This window comes from Carya illinoinensis, chromosome 13, assembly GCF_018687715.1.
Source record: "Carya illinoinensis cultivar Pawnee chromosome 13, C.illinoinensisPawnee_v1, whole genome shotgun sequence".
Taxonomy (NCBI): domain Eukaryota; kingdom Viridiplantae; phylum Streptophyta; class Magnoliopsida; order Fagales; family Juglandaceae; genus Carya; species Carya illinoinensis.
Genome location: NC_056764.1, coordinates 26,437,181 through 26,459,394, shown reverse-complemented (window position 1 = coordinate 26,459,394; position 22,214 = coordinate 26,437,181). Strand labels below are relative to the sequence as shown.

Genomic DNA, 22,214 nt, shown 5'->3' with positions numbered 1-22,214 from the left:
TTTTGTTGATTGTTCTTTATAGCATGATTTTGGGATGAAGCACTGAAATTGTCCCTCAGGTTTTCATTTAACCTATCTATGCTCCATTTGCTACTTTTTTCTTTTTTTTAAGATAAATTGTCATCATTGATTAATTAGAAAAACTTACATCAACGACCAAATATATGCAAGGATATTCTTATATCAACCAGTATCTCAGAAACTAATTAATGCATTTGAAACTCCATCAGTACATTATTTCCTTTTATGACTGATCTGGTCTTCACTTTGAATGGGAAATATGCACCTTGCATGAACAATTGTGATCCATTCGATCTCTACATCAACAACAGATCCGAAAATTTGACCCATTTTATAACTTTCCCAATAAATGAATCTCGTCCGATTTATTGAAATCATAGTTTTGAATTCCATTCTCTTCTCGTCAAAATTCTTCTTTTATATGTAATACCCGATACATTATACATCATCATTCCAATCCAGACTGTTTTGGTCTATTCCAACTCGTTTCAGCCAATTCTGAACTACATCCTGATCCGAATTGTTTTAATAGTAATTTTGTAATTTTCTTGAACTTGGATAACATTTTTATAAATTTTAAATCTAGATCACATACATGTAATTTTAAAATATAAAAGGAATTTATATAATGTAATTTTTTTTTTTATAATTTTAAATATGTCCTCTCATCTCTTCCCTTTTTTTTAATCTCATTATTTTTAATAATTTCCCAACTCTTTATTTTTTTCTTTAATTTTTTTGTAACAACTCAAGTTTGTGATTTTTAATATTATCTTTTGACACCAATATCTCTACTTTCTTTCTAATGTTTTCAACGTATATTCATTTTAGAAATCTTAAATTCTTTCATAAAAAGTATTTTCCATTTTCTTTTAAAAGAAAAATAATGATTTTTTTAAAATAATATCTAAGATCTTTACAAAAGTTGTGCATCATGCGGCTTAAATAGGTAAGAGAAATATTTTAGTCATAAAAAAATTTTACAAAAATAAATTTATAAATTAACATGATTTGATATAATAAATCTGATTATAAAATTATTTTTATTATAAAATATATATAACATGTCATGTGACTTTATGTCAGTTTATAGGTTTAAATTTCGTAAGATTTTTTTGTTTCCATCAATAGGTAATATGATCTTTTAAGTTTAATTAGAATTGCAGCCTATCATGTTTGTTTCCATCAATGCATTAATTAATGGCTTGATAAAGACGCGAGATGTCTAGAGAAATTCATTACCAAGCTGCTATTTTTTCAATCTGATATGAAATAATTGTTAAGTTCAAGACCACCAAGCATGCATTAATTGGATGTTGAAATTAAAAATTAAAAAAAAAATTAAGACAATTTTACAAGTCGATAAACCTTATCGTTTTGAGGTTACGTGGATAGGGGCTACAGGGTGTGAGGAGATTATCAACAAGAGCGTTGCTACATCCACAATACAGAGCTGATGAGTGCTATCTCTTCGAAGAATCAACATTTGAAGCCCAGGCTAAGCTAGTGCTAGCACTTCTCTTTGTTAAAACGTGAAGAGTTAATGTGGAAATAAAGGTCAAAAGCTTTATAGTTACAGTGATTAGAATTCTAAATTCTTTCAACCAAAAGCTTCTTAAAGGCAGTCAAGAAATTTTATTTCTCAGCTTCAAAATGATTATGGGTGCTCGACAAAGGGAAAGGCGTTGGATTCTTTGGTATTATCATATTTCCAGCACTTGCATCTTCTAATAAAAAATGCATGGAGTTTGTGCTTGAGACTGTCAATCTAAAGGTCACGGCATCAATGAATGGTGATCTTTTGAAGCCCTATTCAGCTGAAGAGATACGGTATGTTTTATTTCATATGCACCCTCTTAAGGCACAAGGCTTAATGGTTTGCGTCCACCTTTTTACCAAAAATATTAGCACATTGTAGGGAGTTTGGTTACACGGCCAGTTTTAGACTCTTTGAACAATAGTGTAGTACCACCTCCTTTAAATATGACTTTTATTGTTCCTGTACTAAAACAGAAGAGGATTGAAAAAATTACAAAATATAGGTCTATTAGCTTATGCAATATAATTTACATGCTCATGATTGCAAAGGTTATTGAGAGCACTCTCATTAGCTTAACCAAATGTAAATGCAAGTCAAAATTTGGTTAACAATCCCTTAAAATGGTCTATATTAAAAAAGGCAAAAGGCAAATATTTTGCTTGCTAGCTACGATTACTCTGTATGTTTGTATGATTACTGTTCACCATCAATTGAATAATTTATATTAATTTCTCTCATTTTGGTTGCTACATAACAATTGTACCACTAATTATTATTATTATTATATAGGTGCTTGGGTTCATACAATTTACAATGTGTTTGAATTGCAAAATCTGAGAAAAATAAATTAGATAAAAAAAATTATAAAAAAATATTAAATTAATAATATTTTATTATTATTTTAGCTAATATATAGATAATCCAATGTGAGAATGTCTCTTGAATGGAATAGACAAAAGGTAAAATATGTGATTTTAGTCCAATTTTAGCTTTGCCTTTGCCTAGGTCAAAGAGAATGCTCTTAATAGGCTTAAAACCATTTTACTCTTGTGGTGTCAAATATTCAAAGTGATTTTGTCTTGGGTAGGCTTATAATGAATAATGTTCTTGTAGCATTTGAAATTGTTCATTATATCCATAAAAGGAAGAAAGGGCGTAGTAGCGTGATGTCATTGAAGTTGGATACGAGTAAAACCTATGATTGGGTCGAATGAAGTTTTCTTGATAATATCTTATATTATCTTGCATTAATTTAGTCTCTTATAAGGTGCTGATTAATGATGTGCCTACTTCTTTATTTGCTGCATCTCTGGGTTTGCGTCAGGGCAATCCACTATTTCCTTATTTGTTCTATGTGCTAAGGTGTTGTCTTCTCTTCTTCAAGCTAATGAACACAAAAAATTGATTCGTCAGAATTTTATCTAGAGTTCCTACTATTAATTATTTACTTTTTGCATATGGCAATTTATTATTATACTAGGCTACTTATTCCCAAAATGGAAGTTTGAAGCAATTACTATAAGTTTAAGGTTTGGCTTTAGGACAACAGATGAATATGGACAAATCTGAAATTTTTATTAGTCTTAACACAAAATCTAATGAAATTGATGCAGTTATGGCTATTTGGAAATGTGAATTCTTTACAACCTTATGATCGGTATTTGGGTCTTCCTTTTTTCATTGGACGGTCGAAATGTAAAACATTTAAGGAGTTAAAAGATAATGTTTGAAATAAGTTACAAAGCTAGAAGGAACAGTTGCTTTTACAAGCGGGTCGAGAAGTATTAATAAAAGTAGTTGTGCAGGCTTTACCTACCTACACCATAAGTTGCTTTTTATTACCAAAATCATTTTGTCAAGACTTAAAAGGTTTGTTTGTTTGCTAAATTCTAGTGGGAACAACGACTATCTAAATGAAAGATACATTGGATTCGTTGGTTAAAGATGTGTGCTTCAAAGTTGTGGGGTGGTACGGGTTTCAAGAACCTTGAGCTTTTTAATTTGGCTTTGCTGGCAAAACAAGGTTGGCAGATGATTCAAAATCCTAATTCCTTGTTGTCTCAAGATTATAAAGCTAAATATTTTTCTACTACAAATTTCCTATATTCATATTTGGGTAGGAAGTTCTCATATGTATGGAGGAGTATTTGTGCCTCCAAACCTCTCTTGATATCTAGGGGTATTTGGAAGATAGGGAATGGTGATAGTGTTAGAATTAATCAGGATAAATCAGTTCCTAATTTCTGGCTACCTCAGTCTCTATTGCCTAATCATGTTCTTCAAGACAATTCGAAAGTTAATATGTTTATGTATCAACATAATGGAGCTTGGGATGTGGGTCTTATACAGTCTATATTTTCTATATTTATTGCTAATGCTATTATATAGCTAGGCCTGTGCAAGAAGCCCAATGGCCAAATTAACCCATGCGACCCAACTCGAAAAAGTCGGATTGACATCAAAAGTTGGTTTCGACTCTATTAGACTGTCAGGCCGTTACTTGGAACCTTCACCTTCCCTTCTACATCGAACCCTAGCCCCTGCCTCTGCCTTCACCTTGCGGTTCATGGTTCTTGGAGATGCGAGAATCTTGTGCTAGAACTCCAACGGTAAGTCATCAAAATCCCCGATAAGTTTGGAGTGCTCTATGAACTTTTGAAATTTGATAGATAATTTTTAAATAATCCAACATGATAATCAAAATCTTATATAATCCCTTGTTAACCAAAATATGATAATCCAGACTTACATGAATCCTTAGATATCCCCCAAACAACATTCTCAGAAACCACCCAAAACATCAAATAACGTCCAATTTATCGCCCAAAAACTTAAAGCTAATCCTCCATCCTCAAACATTCCCCATATTTCCCTAATACAGTACCAAATCCCATTGGGGTCCAAATTCCTACAATTCAGGGTACTCTTGGCTGCAATTCCAAAACCTAAAGGCACATCCAACATGGAGAACACCACAACCCTGTTACCAGGAGCAATATTTTTAGTAATTCTCCCCAGTCGACCTTTCAAAACGTAGTTGTCATATAAAAAAGACATCTTAGAGGTGGGTTTGAGTTAGACCTTATGCTTGGCATTGACCACGAGGATACTCAAAGACTCGACAGTAAGATGGAAGCTTCTACTATGGGTGAACTTTCCAATGTAGGTGCTGAGGGAAACGAGTTGGGGGCAAGCAACATTGGTGGCGCATTTGACGATAGAATCGTTAACGTAGTGGACCTTGTTCTTGTGGAGGTGGAAGGAGTAGTGACTAAGTTTTTTTTTTTTTTTTTTTTTTTTAAATAAAGAAGGTCCGACCTGACCTGACTGGTCGGTTTGGTTCGAGTTGGCACATCTCTATCCATCAAACCGAGTTGGGTCTAAACCTGACTTGGCATGCTCGAGTTGTAGGCCTATATACAGCTTCCTTTACTTCTGAGAGCATGGAAAGATAAGTTCGTATAGACAAGTACTAAAAATGGTTTATATTTGATAAAATCTTGATATCATCTTATTGTAACATTATTTTATTCTACTATTGGTGCTGAAAGTTCTTACTATCATGGTTCTTGACCCTTTTGGCGTCAATTTTGGAATCTAAGGGCTTATTTGGAAGATTGGATGGTTTTATCTTATCTTATTTTCTTCCCAAATATTATTCAAATACAAGTATTTTTCAATTTCAAATATTTAACTTTTTCATCTAATCATTATAATTTTTCCAAACTTCCAAACAAAAAACAAAACACATTCAATTTTTTCAAATCCAAAAACAAAAATTATATTCTAACAATATTTTAACTTTATAATATTTTTATTCAACTTTTTCTCTTCTTTCTCAAAATCCCATAAAAAATCATAACTCAAATATTTTCACTATTATTCACAGATTTATCATCTCATCTCATTTCTCAAGTATCCTAAATCTTCCAAATAAAATTAAAAAATTTGGATGGCGTACTTGTAAGGATAATCTACCAACAAAATTGAATTTGCTAAAGAGGACACATTCTTTCTAGTGCGTTTTGTCTTCTTTGTATTGGTAGTAGAAGATTGGTGTCACACTTTTTGGAGTTGTCCAGATATGAAAGATTTGCAAACAGTTCATTGTCCTTTTGTTTTACCTTTTTTGAAGACTATTGGTAATTATTTTGATTTGGTATGGGCATTGATGCAATCTGTTTTCACTTTAATTCCTCGATTCGTTACTATTTCTTAGAGTGCTTGAAAATATAAGAATATGAAGTTATTTCTTAAATCTAATTGTTTGCTTCAAGATGTTGTTGATAATTACTTGACATGTGTTAAGGGATATACTACCATTAAATCGCATAAGTTGATTGTACAAAAGGAAATTATTCTCTCTTGGAAACCTCCCTTGCTAAGTACGGTCAAGTTTAATTTTGATATTGTTTTGTTCCATTTTTTCAATTTTAGGGGTGTGAGGACTGTTCTAAGAAATGACAAAGGGGGTGTTTTATTTATTCTGTGTCAAAAAGAGTTTGGGTTGTTTGAAGTATAATACATTGAAGTTTTGGCTACTTTGAGGGGTTTACAAATGATCTTACATTTAGATTTTTCTAGTTTAGCATTGGAATGAGATTCTTTATCTTTGATTCAAGATTTGGCTCCAAGGAGCCTAACTTTTCCAGACGGGGAAATATTTTATCTAAGATACGGCATCTATCTTCTTTTGAGGAATCTGATATACTTCATGATGGGAGGCAAAGAAATGAAGCAACTCATTTACTAGCGAGGCATGCTCACCTTGTGGATGATACAGTTCAATAACAGTTTCAATGCCCATATTTTATTCAGTCTATTGTCTTATTATATGCTGATTTGTAATTCCATGAATTTTATTGTTGTAACTGACTTTATATTATTGCTATAAATGAAATTGCTTCTGTTCTAAAAAATAATAATAATAAGGTCTAACAAACTTTCTATCTTTCTAATATATGATCCAATTTCAACCTAGATTCTATCAAATATATCTATAATTCAATATAGCTAAGTTTTATAACAAAGAACATGCCAACATATTTCTCTTTGCTTTCGCAATGTACTTTGTCTTAATGGTACACATGGTTTGTTTAAAATTCATTGGTCTATGTAAGAAGCCCAATGGACCGATCAACCCATGCGACTCAATTAAACCTAACCCAAAAAAGTCAAATTGACATCAAAAGTCGGTTTCGACTCTTTCAAATCCAATGAATGTCGGACCGTCACTTGGAACCTTCACTTTCCCTTCTACGTCAAACCCTAGCCCCTGCCCCCGTATTCTTCTTATGGTTTATAGTTCTTGGAGATGCAAGAATCTTGTGCTGGAACTCCAACGATGAGTCGTCAAAATCTCCAGTGAGTTAGGAGTGCTCCATGAACTTTTGGAACTTGATGGATAATTTTTAAGGCATCCAACATAATAATTGAAGTCTTATATAACCCCCTATTAACCAAAATATGATAATACAGACTTACATGAATCCTCATATATCCCTCGAACAACATTCTCAAAAACCACCCAAAACACCTAATAACCTCCAAATCCTAGCTGAAAAACTCAAAGCTAATCCTACATTCTCAAACATTCCCCATATTTGCCTGGTGCAATACCAAATCCCATTAGGGTCCAACTTTCTACAATTCTAGGTACTCTTGGCCGCAATTCCAAAACCCAGGAGTACATCCAATATGGAGAACATCACAACCCTATCACCGAAAGTAATATTTTTGGTAATCCTCCCCAACCCACCTTTCAAAACATGGTTGCCATATAGATACGACATCTCAAATGTGGGTTTGAGCTAAACCTTATGCTTGGCATTAGGCACGAGGATACTCAAAGACTGGACAATAAGGTGGAAGCTTCTGTCATGAGTGAACTTTTCGATGTAGGGGTCAAGGGAAACGAGTTGGGGGCAAGTGACATTGGTGGCGCACTTGACGAGAGACTCGCTGATTTAGTAGACCTTGTTCTTATGGAAGTGGAAGTAGTAGCGACTGAGTATTTTCTTTTTTTCTTTTTTTTTTTAAATAAAAAATAAAGAAGGCCTGTCCCAACCTGAATGGTCCAGGTCGGTTCGGTTCGAGTTGGTGCATTTCTATCCATCAAAGTGGGTCGGGTCGGGTCGGGTCTAAACCCAACTTGGCATGCTAAACTGCAGGCTTATATACAACTTCCTTTACTTCCAAGAGCACGGAAATATAAGTTTGTATGGACAGGTACCAAAATGGTTTATATTTGATAAAATCTTGATATCATCTTGTTGTGACATTATTTTATTCTACTATTGGTGCTGAAAATTCTTATTATCATGGTTTTTCACCCTTTTGGCATCAATTTTGGAATCTAAGGGCTTATTTGGAAGATAGGATGGTTTCATCTTATCTCATCTTATTTCATTTCCTTCCCAAACATTATTCAAATACAAATGTTTTTCAATTTCAAATTTTTAACTTTTTCATCTAATCATTATAATTTTTCCACACTTCCAAACAAAACACAATCAGTTTTTTCAAATCCCAAAACAAAAATAATATTAAAAAATTAGATTCTAATAATATTTTACCTTTATAATATTTTTATTCAACTTTTTCTCTTTTTTTCCAAAATTCCATAAAAAAAAATCATAACTCAAATATTTTCATTACTATTCACAAATTCCTAATCTCATCTCATTTCTTGAGTATACTAAATCTTCTAAATAAAGTTAAAAAATTTGGATGACATACTTGTAAGGATAATCTACAAACAAAATTGAATTTACTAAAGAGGAGGCGTTCTTTTTAGTGCGGTTTATCCTCTTTGTATATTGGTAGTGAAAGGTTGGTGTCGTACTTTTTGGGGTTGTCCAGATATGAAAGATCTGCTAACAGAATGTTATACTTTTGTTCTACCTTTTTTAAGGACTATTGGTAATTATTTCGATTTCATATGGGCATTGATGCAATCTATTTTCACTTTAGCTCCTCTATTCATTACTATTCCTTGAGTGCTTGAAAATATAAGAATATGAATTTATTTCTTAATTCTAATTATATGCTTTCAGATGTTGTTGATAATTGCTTGACATATATTGAGGGATACACTACCATTAAATCACATAAGTTGATTGTACAAAAGGAAATTATTCTCTCTTGGAAACCTTCCTACTAAGTACGGTCAAGTTTAATATTGACGTTATTTTGTTCCATTCTTTTGATTTTAGGGGTGTGAGAGGCTATTCTAAGAAATGACAAAGGGGGTGTTTTATTTATTCTGTGTCAAAAAAAGTATTGGTTGTTTGAAGTGGAAGACATTGAAGCTTTGTCTACTTTGAGGACTTTACAAATGATCTTGCATTTAGATTTTTCTACTTTAGTATTAGAATGAGATGCTTTATCTGTGATTGAAGATTTGGCTCCAAGGAGCCTAACTTTTCGAGACGGGGGAATATTCTATCTAAAATACAAAGGCTTCTATCTTCTTTTGAGGAATTTGATGTACTTCATGTTGGAAGGCAAAAAAATGAAGCAGCTCATTTACTAGCAAGACATGCTCACCTTGTGGATGATATAGTTCAATAATGGTCTCAATGCCTAGATTTTATTAAGTCTATAGACTTATTATATGTTGATTTGTAATTCAATGAATTTTATTGTTGTCACTGACTTTCTATTATTGCTATAAATGAAATTGCTTTTGTTCTAAAAAAACTAATAATAAGGTCTAACAAACTTTCTATCTTTTTAATTTATGATCCAATTTTAACATAGATTCTGTCAAATATATCTATAATTCAATATACTTAAGTTTTATAAGAGCACTCTTAATGGCTCTTGTAAAACCTAACTTCTTGTAAAATTTAAAGGAACTAACCCAGAATATGCATTCAATGGAGTATGTATTTCATCTCTAAAATCCAAATTGCTACAGTAACACCGCTACATTTAGTGAACACTATTCACAATGGTATAATTTTGTTTTGAGCAATGCTACATACAGTCGTAGAATTACAAATGCCGCGCAATCGTTTTGAAAAAAAGTGGGATCCACGATTAAAAAGTTAGTTTTTTTCATGTGGGTCCCATATTAATTCATTTTTTTTAAAGCGACTACACGCCGCTTGCACAAATACGACTGTAAATATTATTTTTTATTTTTTTATTCATTTCCCTCTCTTTTAACTTCAACCTTTTTATTTCACTGCAGAAACTATACGGTAAACTTTAATTCCATTTAACCCCAAGTTCCTTTCTTTCACTGCAGAAACTAGAAAGTAAACTTTCGGATCAAGTGGTGCAGAGTATGTACGGGGATCATATGTATTGAGAAGAGAGATTATTTTCTGGGATGGAATAGCAAACCAAAATGTCTGTTGGTGATGCACGTAGTAGTAGGTATACCATACTCTATATGATTGAATTAATTTTTATTTTAATTTAACTTATAAATTTGGATTAATTTAAAACAGAACATAATTATATGAAATTGTATATATTTTTTTTTTGGCCCTTCAAGAGTTTTCTCTTTTTATTTTAGTTTTTTGTAATTAGTTAGAAATTCTTTTCTCTTATTTTTTTAATATTTGTATTTCTTTATATCTTTTCGTGAATTCTGTTCTTAATTTTTATAAAAAAATTTTATTTTTTAAATAATCTTATAATTTACAATTTTTTTATTATTTTTATAAAGTAATTGAAATAGCATTTTGCACCACGTGTTAAAATCTAATTAGTTGACACTTGGCAACCAAGCCGTTAGTGCATAATTGAAGGTAGTTGATGGAGGTAATTAATTGCAAAAAATCCCAAATTCAATTATTAAAATGTTAAAAATATTGGAAATCAATTGAACTTTTTGCAGAGGCGTGAAAATTTGGAGACTGGTTTTTCCTTTTAACCCAACATAATTTTATATTTTTTTAATAAAATAGATGACTAACTATTTATTTTTGTGTAACACGTTAAATATTCCTGATAGGGTAGCACATGACATTAATGCATCTGACAATCACGTCATTAGCGGATCTAGGAGAAATGAGATTGTCGACAAAGGCATATGGAGCCAAGGCTGTCGATAAGTTCAGAAAATGAGCATTTGTAGCTTATCATTTAGAGAGGTATGGGAACACCTATGTAAGTATATGAAGGATAATAGCCTCGAGAAAATGGCCATGATTGCTAAACTAATCTAGAATAGAAGAAATGATTTTATTTTTGGCGAGAGATTCAGCCACCCAAACCAACTTATCAACAAAGCCAAGAGAGACCTTGAGTTGTTCAACCAGGTCCAAAGGCAACCTAATGTTTTGCAAGGGACCAAAGATTAGGTAGCTGTCAAGTGGCTTAGACTCCCAAAAGACTGGTATAAACTGAATTGGGATGCAGCTATAAGTGACACACGGGGCCAACTTGGAGTTGGAGGCATCCTCAGAAACAGTGATGGCCAGGTGGTGGGTACGATACAAGCTCAAAGACATTTAAAGTTGGATGCATTCAATGATGAAGTATACGCTATGATGGTGTATGTGAATTTCTACAAGGAAGTGGGGGTGAACCGTTTTATCCTGGAGGGTGATGCTCTACGGGTGGTGAAGCTACTTAGTGGAGCACAAGAGGACTGGAGCTACGGGGGACTTATAATCGAGGAAGCTAAGATGCTACTGAATAATTTTGCAGAGTGGCATGCAGTCCATACCAGGAGGGAGGGCAATAAGGCAGCCCATGTGTTAGCACAAGGTGTTTTATCTCTTAGTGAGGACGTGTATGATTTTGAAGAAGTACCTTTTTGTGTTCAGCACGTTGTAGTTTCTGATATGTTGTAAGGATTTGTTTACAGTAATGAGAACTAGTATCATTTCAAAAAAAAAAAAAAATAGGAAAAATGAGATTGCGTAACGTTACAAGCTATTATGACGTGTAACTCTCGTATAATTTTTTTGAAAAAAAAAATTGTGCAATCACGGTATACTATTTTTCAAAAATAATATTTAATATTAAAAAATTAATTTTTTATGTAAATTTTATATTTATTTATTTAAAAAATAATAATACACAATATGTATATATTTTATGACTATAATTATTATTTCTTCACAGTGATAGCCGATAAGGTGTGCAAGGATTAAGTCAAAAATCTAAGGACTTATCCTGCCATTAGCAAATCAGAGAGGTAGGATGAAGAGGGAGCTAAGCCATTTGTGTTGCCGAAGAAATAGTGGAACATATAGTGAAGATTCCTTTTATGTGCTTTACGCATTACCGGTTGATTTAGGGGATGATACTGTTATAACCATATAATATTTAAGAAAAAAGTTAATGTGCCGCCCTATATGTACCGCTAAGTGTTCCGTGAATTTTTCTTTTTAATTTAATGATTAAGAAAGTAATTTTAACTGTATTAGTATATTTTTTTATTTTTTAAAAATATTAAAATATATTAAAAAATATAAAATAAAAAATAAAAAGAACAATTGACAATCAAATAGAATGGTGCTACTCAAGCAGAAGAGTAGCACGCTCCAATATTTAATAATAATATTAACAAGTTTCATTTGTTTATATAAATAAGATGAAATAAAAATTAAAAGTTAAATAAAATATTATTATAATATAATTTTTATTTTAAAATTAAAAAAAAGTATTTATTATGTTCTGTGTGAAAATTTAAAAATATTATAACGATTGTATAAGATGAGATGTGATAATTTAAATTGTGTAAAAATCAGGAATAACAATGACAACAACAACCATGAGATATATTTGGATATTTTAAAAATTTTATTAGGGTTATAGATAAATATATATATATTTATATAAAGTGAATTTTATAATATTTATTTATTTTTAATATTGTTTGAGAATTTATTCATATAACTATATATATATATGGTAGGATTTACATTATGTGTGTATTCATCTAACAGTAGTCTCTAGAATTTGAATAGAAACTGCTGTCATGTATATCTGTCGCAATCAAATAGATATTATTCACGGATCACATTTGAGATGCGATAAGTAACGTGGTCCAGATAATAAATAAGATAAATGTACATAAGATTTTATCATATTATTTTTAAATTCGCAATTGCTCCTCAAATTATTACTAGAAGTGCTACATCTATATAGAAATCTTATAAAATAATATAATTTAATGTGATACATTAGATATATTTTATAATAAAAAGTTTTTTATAATATGATATACTACATCAAGATATGTCAGCTTATAAATTTATTTTTATATATTTATAATTGATTAATTTTATTAAAAATTGACATGAATACCCTTCATGATAAACTTAAAATCTCAAAAAGTGAAAAACATGGTAATTTCTTAGAATTACTAAAAACTGTAAAAATATGAAAAAAATAAAATTGAAAATTAATTTACTTTTAGGAATAGTGACTGGGGCCTAACTTGACAAAGACTTCAAATATAAGACCCATAAATACAAGAGAAATGGAAGAAAACAAATGTAATAATAAAATTTAGAAGGCATAGAATTAAGAGGTGTTCTCACTTCTCAAAATTCATAAAAATAGTATATATTTTATATTAAGATATAAAATAAAAAGTAAAATCTATTTCTTCTTATCGGTTTAAACTTTTGAGATAAGTAGTGATTTCATATAATATCAGAGTAGTCTATACTCTATTTTATTTAATTAAATATTCTACGTATTGGACCACTCATTAAGAAAAAATTTTCGCACACGTAAAAGAGAGTGTTAATATATAAAATAAATAATAAAATTTATATCTTCCACCAACTTTTAAAATAGGTGCTGATTTTACATTTTGTAGATTATATCAAAATGAATTTAAAAAAAAAAAATTAGTAAATCCCATCAACAATCAAAGCCTAAAGCGATCAGTTCATCAAAAATCTGGAAAACCCACTTGTTTTTTAAAATTATTAAATACGAAAAAGATTCAAATCTTGACCATCAACGTTTACGCATCCTAATCAAAGTTAAGATGATGCTCTAAGATATTCCGCTTATTCGCTAGTGATAAACTTGAAATTCTCTTCTCAATTTAGAACGTGGAGGAAAGAAGTGTGCAAGCCTTCCAAGTCTTATATATTTTCTTTTATAATAAGTCAAAGACTCAAATGTATTTGAAAAAGTTTCACTTATTTTTATAATGAGTTTTAAAGTAACTGTATAAGATTTGTACACCCTAAATTTGTATTTACTATTACTTTTAATTTATTTCTAAGTCAAAATTATGGTTCAAAACTATTACTTTTAATTTAATATATTTACTGCGTCACAGCATAGCAAAATCAAAACTTTCACAATCAAAAACCTTGAAAAGCTTGTGTATGTATTTTTCTTTTCTGAAGAGAGATCCATTTTGACACCTTTGCACTTTGCACCCACTGCACTCTGTACTACCGTCACACCAGCAGAAGAGCTCCAAACCAAACTAGTGTGTCCCTTCAATCCGTTGTGTTGGGCCATTTCACTTTTGCAACTAGACTGTCGTCATTCTCTTTCTATCTCTATTGCTGTTGGGACTATTCTTTTATTTACTTACTGAAAAGTTGTAGGAAACGAAACCATTATAGAAAAAGGGACATCATTTGTATAAAATGGTTTATGTAGATTTGGGTTAATGATGAATTGAGGTTTGTTGAAAATTATAGGTTTTTTCTGCTAAACTTGTTGCTACCATTAAACCCAAAATCAAAGTTTTCCAAGACTTGGGCTTTACACTCGACGATATTGTTAAAATTGTACACGGTAATTTGTGGATTCTTACTTGAAGTGCTGGTAATCATATTTTATTTTTGAATTATTGTGAAATTAGTTATTTGTGAATCGTTAAATATTTGTTTAATTTTATGAGATTTTTTTTGTATAAGCCGAAGAGCATTTAGGCTTTCGTTAAAACAGTTGAGAACAAAAAGAGGGTTGGGACTCCAAAAACCTATCAACCAAATTGTTTTTTTTTTTTTTTTCTCAAGTTTTGAGCTTTTCATTAATGGCGTGCCGAGAGAGAGAGAGAGAGAATTTTCTTTTTTCTTTCCACTGCAGTGCGCTCCATGCTTCTTAATATAGGAAGTCTACATGGCAGGTCAACATTGGATACTATTATTTAAGGGAAATCGGAAGACCTGAGCGAAGATATTCTCATATAGAAAACGTATGGAAATATAATAAGAAGTTGCAATCGTATGTAGGAGAGGCCAGCAAGGAACTAATACATAGAATATTCCCACATTGGTATAAACCCAGAACCCATGATGTCATTGTGGGGCATGAATCCACCACACTTACATTTCAATTTGCGGTTTAGATTCACCTAAATTATAAGAATTATAGGGAAAGTAACTTGTCGTGCCAAAAAACACAAACTTTCCTCTTAAAATAATTGAATGTAAACCTACAACCTTTGCTAAAAGAAGAGATTACTTGCCTCATTTGCCTGTTTTTTGCTGTGTTCAAACTCTTTCTTTGTAGAATTTAGTAATAAATCTCTTGATATATACCTTAGATAGTGTATGACTGATGTTTCACATGCAAAATCTTGCAAAGATTCATGTCGACCTGCTCTATATGTATGAAATGAATGGTAATTCTCTCCATCTTTGACATAGAATCAGTTCACTCTTCATTGCAGTTCCAACCAAATTAGAATACAGTAAGCGAAAACCAGGTAGAAAGAATATTTTGCCGCTGAAACATCCTCAAAGTCCAAAAAGAAATGGAAAAAACAAGAGAGCTGCTTCTTTGGGGGAGAAGTGTGCTTTTTTGTTTGTAGGGGCTGAAAATCTACATAGCCCCCACAAAAACAAACTTGCCTTTTGGGTAAAATTCCCTTTGAGGTTTTCTGTAGGTAAAGGGAACTGAAAGGATTTGCTATATAAATACATATTGTGGGGTTATTTTATTCATTTTTATTTTCCTATTTTTTGGCTGCACACACCGGAGCAACCTTAAAAGGTTGATCCGACCACAAAACGGAGCAACCATAATATTTGCAATAGGAGGCCATAAAAAATGCCCATTTCCCATACCCTTCACAGGGTGTCCACAAAAGTTAAAAAATTAGTAAGGAATGGACGTTACGGGCTGAGAGCAGGCACTCAAAATCCTTGCCACCCCCGCGGTGAGAAGAACTTAGAAAAGCCAGCTTCCATCGGCAAGTCAATAGAGAAGGAAAAAGAAATCAGATATCATTTTAATCTTTGGGATCCTCTGAAACAGAAAACAAAGTCTGTATCAGGTATTAAGCTCACTTCTAACCCTTTGTCTTCTTCTTTCTGGGATTTTGCTGTATGATCATTTCGGTTGGAAAGATGTCAGCCAGATCTACCCTTTTATTCCCTCAGGAATGGTTTCCAAAACGGCCGTTGTCTTGCTGATGGGTTTTCTGGGAATGGTTTATCAGGCAACGCAACTGCCCCCGCCACTAGGTACCGGTACGGCGGAGGATTCTCCTTCGACCTCAACAAGAATCAGGCTCAAAGATGGAAGGTACCTGGCTTACAGAGAGAGAGGTGTCCCCAACCAGAAGGCGAAGTACAAAATCATTATTGTGCACGGCCTCGGAAGCTCCAAAGAGATGAATTTTCTGGTACCCCAAGTACGTTAATCAATCTCTCTTCTCAACCCACTTCATGAGAATCTGAAGCTTTCGACATTCTCGGTTGGGTTGCATCTGGGTAGGGAAAAAAAAAAGGAAAAATTAGGGTTCGTATTGGTAAACTGTCTGCGTTGGATGAACAATCACAGAAAACTGTTGGAACTGATATAAGCTGTTCAGAAAACATGTACGAAACGCCAATGATACGAACCTTCACATATGTAAATATAAAGGAAAAATACGGCCGAAGGGCCTGGGAAGTAATTTTGATCACACTCTTATGCACATATCAAGGTGTGTATATCAAACAAAATCTATAAAGATACTTTAATTGTTTTCGATTGATTAGGTATTATTATAATCAATTCGTACCAGTACTACAATTGAATCCGGATCTATCTACCAGTAAAGTGTCAGTTCAATCTATGGAAAGACATAACGTTGAAAATTTGCGTTTATTTTAGCTCTATTCTTGAGTGTCTTGTCTCTGTAGCTGCTCAATATATCAATTTCATTTATTTCAAATGATTGATCAATGAGCAGTGGTGTTACCCGATTGTTCAGTATTTATATTAAAGCATATGGTGCTTTACTAGAGAAAACCTGAGTTCTTAGGTCAAATGGGTTCTTATCCATTTGCAAGTAATTGATATCTGAATTTCGGTAAATGCTTTATTTCATAATTATCACTTGGTTTTCCCTCCTATCTGCCTCTGGGATACTAAGCCTATTTCTGTTGCAAAACATTTGTCTATTTCATTCTAAAAGCATATTTGCATTTTCTAATAGGGAAAATATTAGTATTTTGTGTTACAAAGAAGGCATGAATTCTTAAAATTAATATTATTAATCCAACTTAGTATAAAAGTGTCAAAGCCACTAATTTCTCTGTCGAGAAGAAAGGAAACTCCCACTGACTAGCTGGAAACTCATAGATGTCATTAATGTCTCATGTCTTGAACTTCCATTGTATATTTCGACTTTAACCTCATTGAGTACCTTTTAGTCTAATCTAAACTTAAAATTAAAATCAACTTAGCTAGAAAAACCCATTTTTAGAACCAATCATATAGAGGTACTTTTATTTTTTATTTTTATTAAAAAGGAACAGCTGAAAAATAATTTCTTTATGTTGTCATTATTGCATGGATTAGTGGGTTTGTGTCAGTAGTTTGGAAGAGGAATTGGGGTGTGTGTTTCACAGCTTTTGGGACTTTCAAATTTGAAACTCTTTCTTTTGGAGGTTGCTTTACTTGTACACGGCTTGTTTCTAATCGTTTTGCAGGAACTAATAGATGAGTTGGGCATATACTTTCTGCTATATGATCGGGCAGGATATGGAGAAAGTGATCCAGACCCAGAGCGCACAGTAAAGAGTGAAGCTTTTGACATTCAAGAACTTGCTGACCAATTAGAGCTGGGATCCAAGTTTTATGTGATTGGAGTCTCAATGGGATCATACACCACATGGAGTTGCCTCAAATACATACCAGACAGGTAAAACACTTTCCTTAAACTTCTAGTTTCAATAGTTTTCTTCCCTCCTGCTCAGTCACGTCAGGAAGCTACTATTAAATTTTGCCTCAAAACTAATTTTCCAGGCTAGCTGGTGTGGCCTTTGTAGTCCCAGTTGTGAATTATTGGTGGCCTTCACTCCCTCATAGTCTGATACGAGAGGACTACAGGAGGAAACTTGTTCGGTGGTCAATCTGGTTTGCAAATTATGCGCCTGGACTACTGTACTGGTGGGTGACTCAGAAATGGCTCCCTTCAACTTCTGTCCTTGAAAGAAACCCATTATTCTTCAATGACCGAGACATCGATATTTTGAAGACTATATCAGGGTTCCCAATGCTCACCCAGGTAACTACATTTTCCATCTGCACAAAAGCAGGAAGGAGAGAGGGTCTTGGTCCTGTAGTCAAGTGATTCATAAATAAATAGAAAATTTATAAGCTCAAGTTTTATAATGGGAAGTCGTGTTTTATGATAATTGTGATAAACATTTTATTTCAATCTACAGGATAAGATACGAGAACGAAGTGTTTTTGATACACTTCGTCATGACTTTATGCTGGCTTTTGGCAAATGGGAATTTGACCCAATGGATATAAGCAATCCGTACCCAAAAAATGAAAGCTCTGTGCACATATGGCAAGGTTACGAAGACAAGGTAGTGCCTTTTCAGCTCCAAAGATTTGTTTCTGGGAAGCTACCCTGGATTCGATATCATGAAGTTCCAGATGGTGGACATTTAATTGTGCATTACAATGGTGTATGTGAGGCCATTTTAAGGGCGCTTTTACTTGGAGAAGAAGCAATTTTATATAGACCCAGAAAAGCCAAAGTTCTACCATGAAGTTGTCATAACTTCTCATCACCCATATTATTGATTGTGTTGGTGATTGATTTTTTCTTCTTTCAGAGATTGACAGATATGTACATTACATTTGTTACTGGAAAATTTGAATGTTATAATCCATGTTTCTATAGATGTAATGCATATATCCTTGGACCCAATAGACTTCTGTAATAGACCTCATATATCTGGGACTGATGGTCTTAGAGAGAGAGAGAGAGAGAGATACTTGAATCTTTGATTGGATTTCTCAAGTACTGAAATCGAACTTTCCAATGAAGTTTCAGAACTTGGAGCACCACATAAATTCGAAAACAAAAAACCAGAACTCACTAAAGATCATGACAGTAGACGTGTTGAGGTGAAGGGTTAATATTGACCTTTGGGTCTGCAGGTATTAGAAACATGTACGGTTATGGAATATTGGTGACCTTAAAGTTGGTGATTGTATGAAAAAAGAAAAGGAAAATACATATGCCAATATGGTATAAAAAGAGAATTGAGTTGTGTAAGTTTCAAATAGACAAATTCTATACAAGTTTTTGTAAAAAAATGGCCACCACTTAAAAAAGGTATAAAAAAATCTATTTTTTATTAGTGAAATCTAGTAGGGGTGCTACCTACACCATACGGTGTGGGGTAGAACCCCCCCAACCCCTGCATGGGGTAGATGGGAAAAATTTTCTCCGTCTCCCGCCCCCGTACCGGGGGCAGGGTACCTCGTCCTGCATGACAGGGTGCGGATTGGGGGGGCAATCCGTCCGCCCTGCGCACCCCTTCTAGGCCAAAAATGGCCCAGAAACCTCAGCAATGGGTCAAAAATGGCCCACAAGCTTTTATTTTTGGCACAAAAAAGCTTGTGGGCCATTTTCAGCCCATAAAATTATAAGTAAAAATAAAAAAATTTAAAAATCAGAATTAAAAAAAAATGTCTTGGATGGTAATTGATTTTATGGCTAATAAAAATTACTAGTCTAAGAGTCTAATATCTAATAAACTAATAATAATAACTAAACTATTACAAAATTGAAAGGTTAAACAATTACAAAATTACAAACATAAAAGTGTCCAAGGGACATTGTATCAACATTACAAATAATTGAATATAAAATATGAACAAATAATTAAAAATTGAATATTCTAAAGAGGGACTGATAGAGCTGTCAACTGTGGCTTGTCTTTGACTGTGAGTCTGTGACACTTGGGGCGACCCGGGCTTGATAGGTGCTAGACGTCGTCTCGTGTTACTACAAAAATTAATATTAAAATTAATGACGATGAAATCGAAATGAATATAAATAAATTAAAATAAAAAAATAAAAAACAATTACCAGGTGGTCCAAATCCAGACTGATCACCACCCTCATCGGTCTCCTTAAAATCTAAAATATCCGGAACATGAATATCATTTCCCACCATCCAACTGTGTATGCATATCAATGCCTCTATAGTTGTAGGAGACAATAAACTATAGAAAGGATCCAATATACGACCTTTAGTACTAAAGGCTGACTCTGAGACAATGATGCTAATGGGGATGGCCAAAATATAGCGGGTAATCTCAGAAATGATGAGATATTTTTTTGAAGCATTCTTCCACCATCCTAATATATCGAAATTATCATCATCATCTTGGACCATATTCGCTAACAAATAGTTGTCTAACTCGAAAACCACCTCTGTAGATTGATGGACTAGTATGAGATTCTGTGCAAGGGTTTTAGTCCACGGCATTCTGTAATTCTTTGTAGGAGGCCCTATTACGGTGTCTGTAGAAGGTGTTGGGGTATGTGTATGTGTCTTGGATGTAGTACCACCTTTAATTGCATTAAACTCATTATACAATTTAGTCAGGGTATCTTGGGCTAATTCACCAATAAGTTCAGTCCATACCTGATCGTGAGCAAGTCCCAACCCATATAACAAGCCTGAAACTTTCAAACGGGGATCAAGAATAATAGCCACATATAAAAAAATATTCATTATAGTCAAATCTCTCCAATACTTGTCATATTTTAGCATCATGGTCACTGCCATCTCCCTCATCCTTTCATTGAAACCCCTACATATATCTTCTAATTATTCTTTTATCCTACATATTTGTTGACAAAATCAATGGGATGTAGGGTACAAAAAATCAGATATATTTAATGTGACATCGTAAAATAATCCGAGAAAATCAATAAAAGTAGAAACTACCACCCAATCATCATCATTAGGCTTTCATAATCCCCTGTGCTCATCAAAGTATTTGACATATTGGATGTCTTCATCACCCAATAATTGAAAGGCTGCCTTATATTCTTGGGCAGCCTCCAACATCAAGAAAGTTGAATTTCATCTGGTAGGAACATCAGTACAAAGACCATTTTTCGATATTATGCCCTCAGCTTTTGCAGCAACTTTGAATTTCTCCAATCTAAAAGGAGAATACCTCACAAATTTCACACCCATTCTAACTTGTGCAACCGAGTCATCAACATCTTTCAACCCCTCAGTCACAATTAAATTCAAAATATGTGCAGCACATCTAACATGCAAATATTCACCACCCAAAAATGTCTTATTTGCATCTTTAAGATAATTTTTTAGATATTCCAAGGCAACATCATTAGATAACGCATTATCAACCGAAACAGTTAAAATCTTTTCCAACCCCCACTCCTTTATTGCAGCCTCCAAGACCTTCCCAATCGTCTCACTCTTATAATCAGTTATTTGACAACATTTAATAATCCTTTTGTGCAAAACCCAATCAGAATAAACAAAATACACAGTCAACGACATGTATTTCATATTTTGGATAGAAGTTTAAATATCGGTAATGAGGCAAACTACCAAACCTGCCAATTGGCCCCTCAAAACATCTTTATCATGGAAGTACATCTTCTTAATATCCTTTGCCACAGTGTGATGAGAAGGAAGTACAAATCTTGATTCCAACTTTTGGACAAATTCTTGGAATTCTTTACCCTCCACAAACTGAAAAGGTAGCTCGTCCATGACAATCATATGAGCTAACTTCCTTCTACACTCATCGGGATTATACTTCATATACCCCTTCAATGTTGGACTCCCAGCCCCACTACTCCCATCCGCCATTTTAATATCTAGTCTAGATTGATCATTCTCTACTAAGGATCTTAAAATTGGATTCTTCTTGCATTATTCCTCTAAATGGACCTTCAGTTGGGATGTACTATGTTTCCTATAGTAACATCTATAGATTTTTCACATTAATTATATTTATCTTGTGGGGTATTGGGGTCATCACCCTCTAGTTTGGTAAAGTGTTGCCAAAATATAGATACAGGTTTCTTGCCCTGTGTGGTTTCGGGGCAGGGCAAGGTGTACTCCTTATAGAGGTAGGAGTAGGGTTAGGTTCTGGGGTAGGGGTATTGGTTGGGGCAGGTGAGCTATCACTGAAATCTGAAGACATTCCTGATTCTCCAATACCAAAAAAAAAAAAAAAAATTCGAAGTGCAATCCAAAACTGCATATAAATAGTAGACCCACACATCTTTTTAATTTTTTTTTTTAGGGGTTTCATTGATTGAAACCCCTAAAGGGCAAAAAATATTAGGGTTTCAGATTGGAACCCTTTCAATCCAAAACCCTAAAATAATTGAGGGGTTTCATTGATTGAGGGGTTTCAATCAATGAAACCCCAAAAAAACATAAGGGTTTCGGATTGGAAACCCAAAAAAAAA

At 33.1% G+C, this 22,214-nt stretch overlaps 1 protein-coding gene across 2 annotated transcripts; it reads left to right on the top strand.

Annotated features, from left to right (window-relative positions):
* Positions 1-15,361: 15,361 nt before the first annotated feature.
* LOC122292976 lies at positions 15,362-18,665 on the top strand. 2 transcript variants are annotated; one of them, XM_043101565.1, is made up of 5 exons: positions 15,362-15,785; positions 15,892-16,145; positions 17,431-17,642; positions 17,747-18,008; positions 18,169-18,665. In XM_043101565.1, the coding sequence occupies exons 1-5, from the start codon at positions 15,560-15,562 to the stop codon at positions 18,502-18,504; spliced, it is 1,290 nt and encodes a 429-aa protein (XP_042957499.1). In that variant the 5' UTR covers positions 15,362-15,559; the 3' UTR covers positions 18,505-18,665. The 2 variants fall into 2 exon arrangements, with proteins under 2 accessions (XP_042957499.1, XP_042957500.1); XM_043101566.1 differs by having other exon boundaries at positions 15,643-15,785; positions 15,951-16,145.
* The last annotated feature ends 3,549 nt before the right edge of the window (positions 18,666-22,214 follow it).